Consider the following 10248-nt stretch of genomic DNA (forward strand, 5'->3'; position numbering starts at 1 on the left):
CCCTCATCCCCTCCTACTACCTGGATGATTTCCTGAGAGTAGAGGATGTGCAGAAGTTCTTACAGCCATAGTTCCAGTGAAGGACAAAGTGCTTTATTTTAATGCCTCTCAGACTTTAATGCCTCTCGGACTTTAATGCGCATGTGAAATACTCAGGGATCTTGTAGAAATGCTGGTTCTGACTGAGGAGGCCTGTGGTGGGTCCTGAAATCCTGCCTTTCTGTTAAACTTCGTATGATGCCATTTAGATTGTCTGCAGTTCACACTTTAAGTCATGGGTAGTGAACATCCGGCCTGTGGGCCGTAAGAGGCCTAAGAAATCATTTGGTCTGGTCTTGCCAAGGCATTAGGGGTCAGTTAATTAAATGTTTGACCAGATATTACAGGCTAATTTTTGAGTTGATAATTTTGTATGGCCCGGGAATGATGTTATAATTATCCAAATGGTCCTTGGCAGAAAAAAATGGTTCTCCACCCCTGCTTTGACCTTATACAATATTAGAAGCTACCACGACCTCCAGTCCCATGGTATTGCTACAGCAAGAGAACAAACACATATATGTCTCTGCTTGAATTAGCACTTGGGGCCCACTCCCTGCAAAACCTCTGGAAATTCATCTCTCCTCTGAATTACCGTAGCAAGTTTTGATGATCTCCCTCACAGCACTTGGAACTCTCTGCCTCATATTATGGATACTGATATGTTACTGTTCTTTGAAGATCCAGGGCACCAGTAGGCACAGAGTTAGTATTTGGACAGACCCGTGTTGTAGAGCAAACACAGTAAAGGTGATAGAACGTATCTGCAGCTGGGGAAGCGCCTTTGCTGTGGGGCCCTGACCACTGTGCCATTCTCTGTGTCTTTGTTTTCACTTGTGTGGGTGTTGGAGCAAGAGGGTAATGAGCAGAAACTCAGGGAGGTTTTTGGAAAAAATTAGTTCAGACATTTTTTTTTGCAGAATTCCAATCGGGGGTGAAAAGGAAGCATTCTTCGGTCTAGAAAGACTATATAGTTTCTGGTAGTAGTGGATTAGCTTTCATGATACTAAACATACTGTAACAATTACAAACTCTGGACAAAACACACAAAAACTGTTTGAAGGCACTTAAGAGCAATCAAAAATCAGGCAAAGACTGGAAAAGATTTGACTCTTGAAAGAAGGGACTCACACTGAGTGGGTCCAACTTCCATGGCTTTTCCTATGAAGAAAATTCCTATCACCCAAAATATGTAGTATACAATGAGAAATTGTTAGACACATGAAGAAACTGTAAAAGTTGACCCATAGTTGAGAGAACTCAGTTCATAGAAACAAACCAAAGTAAACCCAAATTTTGGAGCTAGAATACAAAGACTTTCAATGATGATATTTATTGCTTTAATATATGGAGGGGGACTAATAATGGGTGAAGAGACTGTTAAATTTAGGAGAGAGAGAGAATCTCTGAAAAAGAACTTAGGAGTTCCAGTTCTAAGTGTGGGACATTCCCAAACCAACATAGCAGAGGCTTTGTACACAAATCTGAGATTTGCACTACCACACAGAAGAGTCAAAATTTGTAGTCTGAACCTAACCAAGTTCATTGCCTGCAAAAACAATATCATCAACATTCTCCAGAGGATTATACCAGAACCCTAGGCAACATAAGAGTCTAGGCAACATAAGATTGCAACATCCAGGATTTAGTCCAAAATTTCTCAGCATACAGAGAATCATCAAAATGTAACATGTCTCGCCCAGGCAGTGTGGCTCAGTGGTTGTGTCAACCTATGACCCAGGAGATCACAGTTCAATTCCCCATCAGGGCACATGCAGGCTCGATCCCCAGTAGGAAACATGTAGGGGCAACCAATCGATGATCCTCTTTCATCATTGATGTGTCTATCTCTCTCTCCCTTTCCCATCCTCTCTGAAATCAATAAAAATATATTTTTACCAAAAAAATTAAAAGAACCCTTACGTCATATCACACTACACAAAAGTTAACTCAAATGTATCAGAGACCTAAAAGTGAAGTCTAATACTATGAAACTTCTAGAAGAAACATCTCTGTGATCTTTGCTGGGGTCAGCAAAGAATTTTATATAGGATACAAAAAGCAGGAATCATAAAAGAGAAATTTGATAAAGTCATTTTGGGGGGAGGTTGTTATTGTTTTTAATCCTCACCCGAGGATAGTTTTCCTCCATTGACTTTTAGAGAGTGGAAGGGAGGGAGGGTGTGTGTGTGAGAGACAGACATGTATTGGTCGCCTCCTGCACACACCCTGACCTGGGCCAGGAAACCAGGGCCAGAAACAAACCTGCAACCCAGGTATGTACCCTTGACGAGGAATCAAACCCAGGGCCCCTTGGTGTACAAGCCAGTGCTCTACCACTGAGCCACATCGGTCAGGGAGATAAAGTTTTTTACTTTATTGTTGACACTATTACATGTCTCCATTTTCCCCTCTTTGCCCACCTCTACCCAGCCCTTGTTCCCCCTTCCTTCTGGCTATCACCTCACTGTTGTCTATGTATATGGCTTATGCATATATGTTCTCTGACTAATCCCTTCACCTTCTTTCATCCAGTCCCTTCTGCCCCCATCCCCTCTGACAGATATCTGTCACTCTGTTCCTTGTATGATAAAGTAGTTTTTATCAAAATCCAAACGTTTGCTCTTCAAAAGAACTCCATAAGAAAACGAAATGGCAACTAATAAAATGTGAGAAAATATTCAAAGCACATATGTCTGACAAAGAATTTATTTCTAGAATATATTTAAAAAATGATTACAACTCAATAGAAGACAACCCAATATTTTTAAGTGGACAAAAGAATCGAACAGACATTTCACAAAAAAAGATACAGCAATGGGCAATAAATACATGGGAAAATGCTGAATCACCAAGAACATGCAAATTAAAACCTCAATGAGATTTGCTGCATCTCCACTGGAATGGCTAAAACAAAAAAGACTAGCAATGCCAAGTTCTGACAAGAATGTGGGTGGGCTTTCATCCTGCACTGCCTCTGACATTCACACTGCACCCTAGGTGGTCTGCAAAAGAAGAATAATGCTTTACAGTTGACAACGCACTTTCACATTTGTTACCTCATTTGATCTCCAAAATAACCTGACAGGGTTCCTTTTGAGTAGGGACTGGACGAGAGAACCAGCTCATTCATTGTGGTCAAGCATAGACATAAATATGCCTGGTTGGATTGCTACCGTCAGTCTGTACTTAGAGGCTAATAACACCAGTCTTCTGTCTATTCCTTTTTCCTTTTATGGGGGAATCTGCTATCTATTTACAATAGATGAAGTGCATTAGAGATAAAGCCACGACTTAGTCATCATTACTTTCACTACACTACCAGCCCCGATTCTTCCTTCAAGTACTGAGTAATATGTGTTAAGGTTAAAATGATTTAGTTTTCAAAACCCAGCTCTTCCACTGAACTAAGATAAGTAACTCCTCAGCATAGTAACCATTGCCAATGGAAGGAACTTTGAACTGAACCATCAAGACCAGCAGATCCCTTATTGTCTGTGAAGACACATGAGTTCCATTGGATTTATTTTTGTTTGTCAGCCTTTGGGCCTCATTCCAGATTCGAGCCAGTCTCTGTCTTCTTATTTCAAGGAGGCTGTTAAACCTCACAGGAGGGATCCATTTGGGGTGGGTCAGATGCAGGAGGATGGTCCAAATGACTCCTTAAGGTTGCTAGTGACACCAGTCATCAGAGAAATGCAAGTTAAAACCACAGTGAGATATCAACTCACACCTGTCAGAATGGCTACCATTGAAAAATCAGCAAACAACGAGTGTTGGCCAGGATGTGGAAAAAAGGAAACCCTTGTGCACTGTTGGTGGCAATGCAGACTGGTGTAGCCACTGTGGAAAACAGTATGGAGGTTCCTCAAAAAATTAAAAATAGAACTCCATATGACTCAGCAACCCCACTTCTGGGTTTTTATCCAAAGAAATCTAAAGCGGTGGTCGCCAGCCTTTCGGACTTCACAGACCACCAGCGGTCCGCTGGTTGGCGACCGCTGCTCCAAAGGTTTCCTTAAACCAGAGGTTACCAACCTTTCAGACCTCAAGGACCACCGGTTGGCAACCGCCAATCTAAAGCACTAATTCAAAAAGATATATGCACTCTTATGTTCACTGCAGCATTACTTACAATAGCCAACATATGGAAGTAAATTAAGTGTCAGTTGATAGACAGCTGAATAAACAAGATGTGGTGGTACATATATACAATGGAATATTACTCAGCCATAAAAAAGGAATGAAATCTTACCATTTGTGACACGTGGATGAACCTAGAGGGTATTATGCTAAGTGAAATAAGTCAGACAGATAAAGACAAATACTATATGATTTCACTTATATGTGCAACCTGCAAAACAGACACACACAGTAAACAGACTCATAGACACAGAGAAAAAACTGATGATTGCCAGGAGGGAGGGGGTTGGATGGCTGAATGAAAAGGTGAAGGGATTAAGAGGTACAAGTTGGTAGTTTCAAAATAGTCACGGCAGAGTGAAGTACAGCATAGGGAATACAGTCAGGAATACAATAATAACTATGTGTGGTGTCAGATGGGTACTAGATATATCGGGGGATCATTTCATAAGTTACATAAATGTAACTATGCTATACACCTGAAACTAATATAATATTGAATGTCAACTGTAACTGAAAATTTTTTTAATTTAAAAAAAATATATTGTCAGTGACAACTACAGAGCTCTAGATTGTGGTTAATCTACCTACAAGCATTCATATATTAGATTTCCTTAAATGGGAACATTCCCATTAAAAATCAAACCAGGGCCGAAACCGGTTTGGCTCGGTGGATAGAGCGTCAGCCTGCGGACTGAAGGGTCCCAGGTTCGATTCCGGTCAAGGGCATGTACCTTGGTTGCGGGCGCATCTCCAGTAGGAGATGTGCAGGAGGCAGCTGATCGATGTTTCTCTCTCATCGATGTTTCTGACTCTCTATCTCTCTCCCTTCCTCTCTGTAAAAAATCAATAAAATATATTTTAAAAAAAAATCAAACCAGGACCTTCATCGCTAAAGTACATGTAGTCTAATAAGGTGGAAAAGAGCAAAATCGTGGTGTAGTGTGGTACATACAATTATAGTGAAAGTGCAAAAGGCCAAGTGCAAAATGAAGTGGCTGGGAAACTGACCCTAAAAGCCAAGGAAGAGGTTCGGGGTTGATACTGAGACCAAAGCACATGCAAGAAGTGGTGCACTCGCCCCACCCTCCCACAGCCTCAGGAGCCCTGGGCAGCAGGACTGGGAGGCAGGCACTGAGCGGCTGGCTTTCAGGAGTGTCTGCCCTCAAACTCCTCTCTGTCCCCTGGGAGCTCCCCGGTACACGTGTGTCCCAATATCGTCCCGCACCAACTCCGCCAATTACATTTCCCCATCTGGCATGTGCGGGTGGTACCTGCCTCTCAGAACTGTTGGGTTTAAAAGCTACATCCCGTGTGATGTGTCTGGCCCAGCACCATGCTCAGTTCTGAGGGCTCTCAGCCACAGCCCTGGGAGAGAAGCCTGTCTCCACCTCCCCTGCTTCCAGGTGTCCTTCCCAGGAAAGCAACGCAGCCCGTCACGGCGACATGGGCCTCCATAAAGGTTTACAAGGACGTAGTGAAGGCCCCGGATTGCTGAGTGCTCAGAATTCCCGTCTCAATTCTTGCCCAAATCAGAGGGGCTTTGAGTAGGACCAGTTCTACTCCCACCTGGGTATGGAACTTTGGGCAAGTTTGTTCCCTTGTTCAGCTCCTCCATCTGATTCCTGAAGGAACACTGGGTCCCCCTCAGCATGTACCAGTATTATCGCCCACATGCCAGGCACTGCGCCCGAGCACAGGGCAGGTCCTCTGCCTTCCAGGGCACAGGGTCTGAGGAAGTGGAGGGACGCAGTCCCAGCAGCTCTAGTACAAGGCAGCATGCGTGGGCTGACGGAGCGTGGAGTGCCGTGGGAGCCGTGGAAGGGTGGTGGCGTGCACAGGAGGAATGGAGGGCAGTAACCTCTGGGAACCGGAAGAGCTTCTTGTGCATCCAGGAAGCATTCCAGCAAATGGTGAACAACGCAAGCCCAGGGTTGGTGCTTAGGCCACCGGGACATGTTTACGGAGGAGTTGTAGTTCGGAGTTAGAGAGGAGGGTGCTGGGCGTGGGCACTGGGACCCCTCCAGTGGTGCTGAAAAGGGAGGTGGGGTTGGATCTGAGGATGCAGCGGCCTTAGGCTAAGCTCAAGGAAGGGGATGGCTGCACCCACACTTCTTTATTCATTGGTTTTCTCCATTCAACTCTTCTCCATTCATTGCTGTTCATTCAACAAACGTTCATTCCTTATTTACCTTGTGACAAGCACTCATCAGTTGCTGAGGGGAAAAATGAATGAGAGTTTCTGTCCTCGAGGAAATCATAGTCTGGTGGAACAGACAAGTGACAGTGGTGGGTAACACAGATAACAGTGGCTACCTGCTCAAGAGCAGCGCTAAGCAGGTGACTGATGATGCTCCAAGGTAGAGGCTGGTGAGGAGCCTTTCGGGCTGAGTTTGAGAAAGGAAGGAGTAGGAGCTGGTCGGCTGGAAGTAAGAACTCTTCAGGCAGCCAGCAGCACAACAAAGCCCAGAGGCACGGCTGCATGGGGCAGGCTGGGAACACTGGACAGTTGAGGGTCGGGGGGGTGGACCTGCGGGAAGAGATTGGAGAGATGCTTTGGAGTCGGAGTGTGGCTTAGTCCTGAAGGCAGTGAGACAGTTTTGAAAAAGATTACACTGGGCAGTGAGGAAAGTAAATGTCAGTGGAATGAGAAGCCTTGGGCAGATGGAAGGGAGGCTTTTTCTAACCCTTTTGCTAGAAAAATCAGGAGGCCTGAATTGGGTGGATTCAGTCGGACCCGTGGAGTTATTGAGTGAAAACTCATAATGTGGGTAACAGGCTTGAATGACTGGTTCTATTTCCAAGACAGGAGGGTAAGGAGGAAAATGATGAATTTGTTCTTGAGTATGTGTAAGGCTACTGCAGGACACTGTCATGCTGACCCATCACAGCCCCACCTCCACCTTAAAATCCTCCCAGGGGTGGTGGGGCCAATTCCCATCAGGCCTCCTGGCACACTGGCTCCAGGCGGAGCAGCCTGCAGTCCCTTGAACTTGCCGGGTTGTGTTCTACTTCCTGTGCCTCTAACTGAAACACCTTTTCCCTTCTCTTGCCTTTTGCCTGGCCAATTGCCAGACTCGCTCAAAAGTAACATCTTTGGAGCAGCGTCCCTTGGCATTGTGTACCACCCGCCGCCCCAGGGAGAGTTAGTATACATCCGTCCACAGCATTTACTCACCCGCGTGTGTCCCCTCCTCCACCCCTGCCCCCCTCACCCAGGGCAGGAGGCATCCCTGTGTCCATTATGCCTGGCCAGCCCAGACGGAAAGTAGGAGGACATCAGTGCATGTTTGTTACATGAAGTAATGCAGATGGGAGCATCCAGCAGGGAATTGGACATTCCAAACATCAAAATGAAAGGCACCACAAACAAATGCGAACCACGGGACCCCTTCTGCCTGCCACTGGGCCGCCCCTCCTCTGCCCCAAGCACTGCATCACCTCAAGGCTAAGTGGCCAGTGAAGTAGGCCAGGGCTGGCGGCTCGGTTAGGTGTGTGGTTGGCGTAGAAAGGGAGAAAAAACACAGAGGCCAGCAGAGGAGGGCTGCTGAAGGGTGGGTGACTGAAATGGATGCAAGTTTACATGAGAGCCTGAACTAGACACCTGTTTCCCTTCCTCATTCTAGGCCTCCGGGCCCTGTTCTCTACCGCCATCTGGTGGCCACGTTTGTAAGTAACAAGCTCCTCATGAGTGGGAAGGGCTTGTATAAGGCAGGAGCTGCGTGGATTGTCCTCAGGGGTTATGACACCCTCGCCCCCCAGATTTAGCCTGAAAATTGTATATATACAAATATCTGCCTTGTTCCAGTGAGAAACTCCAAGAGCTTTTCATCCGATTCTTAGTAGCTTATAGCCCCCAACAGGGGTCAAGTCCAACAGACAGATTGACTACTACAGAGGATTGTTCTAGAATAGTGATTGCTTTTTTACCCCCAACTGAAATCCAATGAGAAATCATAATGTAAGAGAGAGAAGACCAGACCTGGATCCCTACGTTCTTAGAAACTCATCCTCCAGTTTCCCGAGGCACCGACACAGAACACGCAGTCCAGCTCAGAAACCACACTTATAAACCAGAGGCTTATGCTGCTTCAGGGCCAAATGGACCCTTTGAGACCCACTAGGTCATGCCTTGTGGAGGTCAAGCGTTATGGAGGTCACACCTTGGGGAGGTCACACCTTGTTTAGGTCAAACCTTGGGGAGGAACTTAGTGAAGCTCATAGAACATATCAGTGGCCTATCTGGGACCTAACACACATCCCTGTACTCCTAGGTCTTTAAACTGCTTGGTTGTACCTTATAGCCCAGAAAACTAAATTAAACACACACGCACACACACACAACTCTTTCTATCCTGAATATAGTTCCCAAACAGGAAACTATTTTCCAATAGATATTTTGACTTCCTTACAAATGCCTGTCCACAAGCCATAGTACACAGCGGAAAATAAATCTGTATCTAACATCTGAATGGCTCCTTATGACTCACATCAGCACCTGTAGGATAACTTATTTCACAATAGGAAGACAGAGACTTGGAGAAAATGAGTTGTTTGCTATTTTCTGACGACTTTAGGGTTCTTTTTACTGTCTCTCCATCTTTGTATTCAAATGTGTATATTTTGCCTTAAAACAGTGATCAAGTTAGCAGTATAACTGGCTTCTTGATGTGGGGGTGTTGGTAAGACCAGCCCCCGCTACTCACAGCCATTTGGGGGTAGTGGGAAGAATAAAGGCTGACATTGATGGAACGTCTGTATACTAGTCTAGTTTCTGAATAACCTTCAAAGTAGGTGTTTAATCACCATTGTTGACGATGCATAAACTGAAGCTCTGGGAGAGAACGTGCCTTGCCCAAGGTCACACAGCTAGTAAACTGAGGCAAACTCAGGCCAGCTGGCCTCCACAGCCTGTGTTTCTCCCGCACTAAGGAGCTGCACAGGGTTTGACCTCCCTGGGTAGGCAGTCCTGGCCTCCTCTAACCACCTGCCCCTTCCCTTCTTTGTCTCTTAGGAGTGCCAGCTTCTCTCAGGGCACCAGGGCCTCCTTCCTCATGAGGAGTGACACAGCTGTACAGAAACTTGCCCAGGGCAACGGACACTGTGTCAACGGGGTCAGCAGTCAAGTCCACGGCTTCTATAGCCTCCCCAAGCCGAGCCGGCACAACACAGAATTCAGAGACAGTGCCTACGACCTGCCCCGGAGCCTGGCCGCCCATGGCCACACCAAGGGCAGCCTCACAGGCTCCGAGACGGATAACGAGGACGTATACACCTTCAAGACGCCCAGCAACACCCTGTGCCGGGAGTTCGGGGACCTCCTGGTGGACAATATGGAGGTGCCGGCCACCCCCCACTCAGCCTACCAGATCCCTAGGACCTTCACCCTGGACAAGAACCACAATGCCATGGCAGTGGGCGCTCCTGGGGACTCGGCCATAGCTCCCCCACCCAGACCCCCCAAGCCAAGCCAGGCAGAAACACCTCGCTGGGGCAGCTCTCAGCAGAGACCCCCCATCGGTGAGAATAGCAGATCGGTCTCTGCTGCCACCATCCCCAGGCGCAACACCCTCCCGGCCATGGACAACAGCCGGCTTCACCGAGGTCAGTGCAAGCCCAGCTGAGGCCCGGGGGGAGGGGAGGTAGCACAGGGTTTCTCAGCAGTTTGCTAGTCTGTAGCCATGCGTGCCCGGGGGACATGAGGACCAGCCTGGTCACTGACATGGATTAGACATCATCCATCCAGCACTGGAGGCTGTTAGTGGACACCCACATGGTGAGAGTGTAGCAGACCTGCCTCAGAGAAACTGGTATTCTACAGGGGAGATAGAACAGTCTTGTTTAACCACATTACAGCATATTATGGGTTTTGGGAATCTTAATCATAGTGTTTTATTCATTTATCAATCAAGCCAAAGATTGCAAAAATCAACTTAGAGGTCCAGTCCAAACTGGAGCCAAACCTATGTAGATGAGCAAATCTAATCTAATAAAAGAGAAATATGCAAATTGACTGTACCTTTGCTACACCCCCAAGCCACGCCCACCAGCCAATCAGAGCAACTA

At 46.6% G+C, this 10248-nt stretch overlaps 1 protein-coding gene across 2 annotated transcripts in view; it reads left to right on the forward strand.

The window, feature by feature from the left end:
- Positions 1-10248, forward strand: part of GAB2 (GRB2 associated binding protein 2) — a 46067-nt gene that overhangs the window by 24782 nt on the left and 11037 nt on the right. For both annotated transcript variants that reach the window (XM_015561436.1, XM_006759884.2), the window contains exon 3: positions 9197-9786. In XM_015561436.1, coding sequence (XP_015416922.1) covers positions 9197-9786 — 590 coding nt within the window. The remainder of the gene's footprint in view (positions 1-9196; positions 9787-10248) is intronic.

This window comes from Myotis davidii, unplaced genomic scaffold, assembly GCF_000327345.1.
Source record: "Myotis davidii unplaced genomic scaffold, ASM32734v1 scaffold916, whole genome shotgun sequence".
In the NCBI taxonomy this organism is placed as follows: Eukaryota; Metazoa; Chordata; class Mammalia; order Chiroptera; family Vespertilionidae; genus Myotis; species Myotis davidii.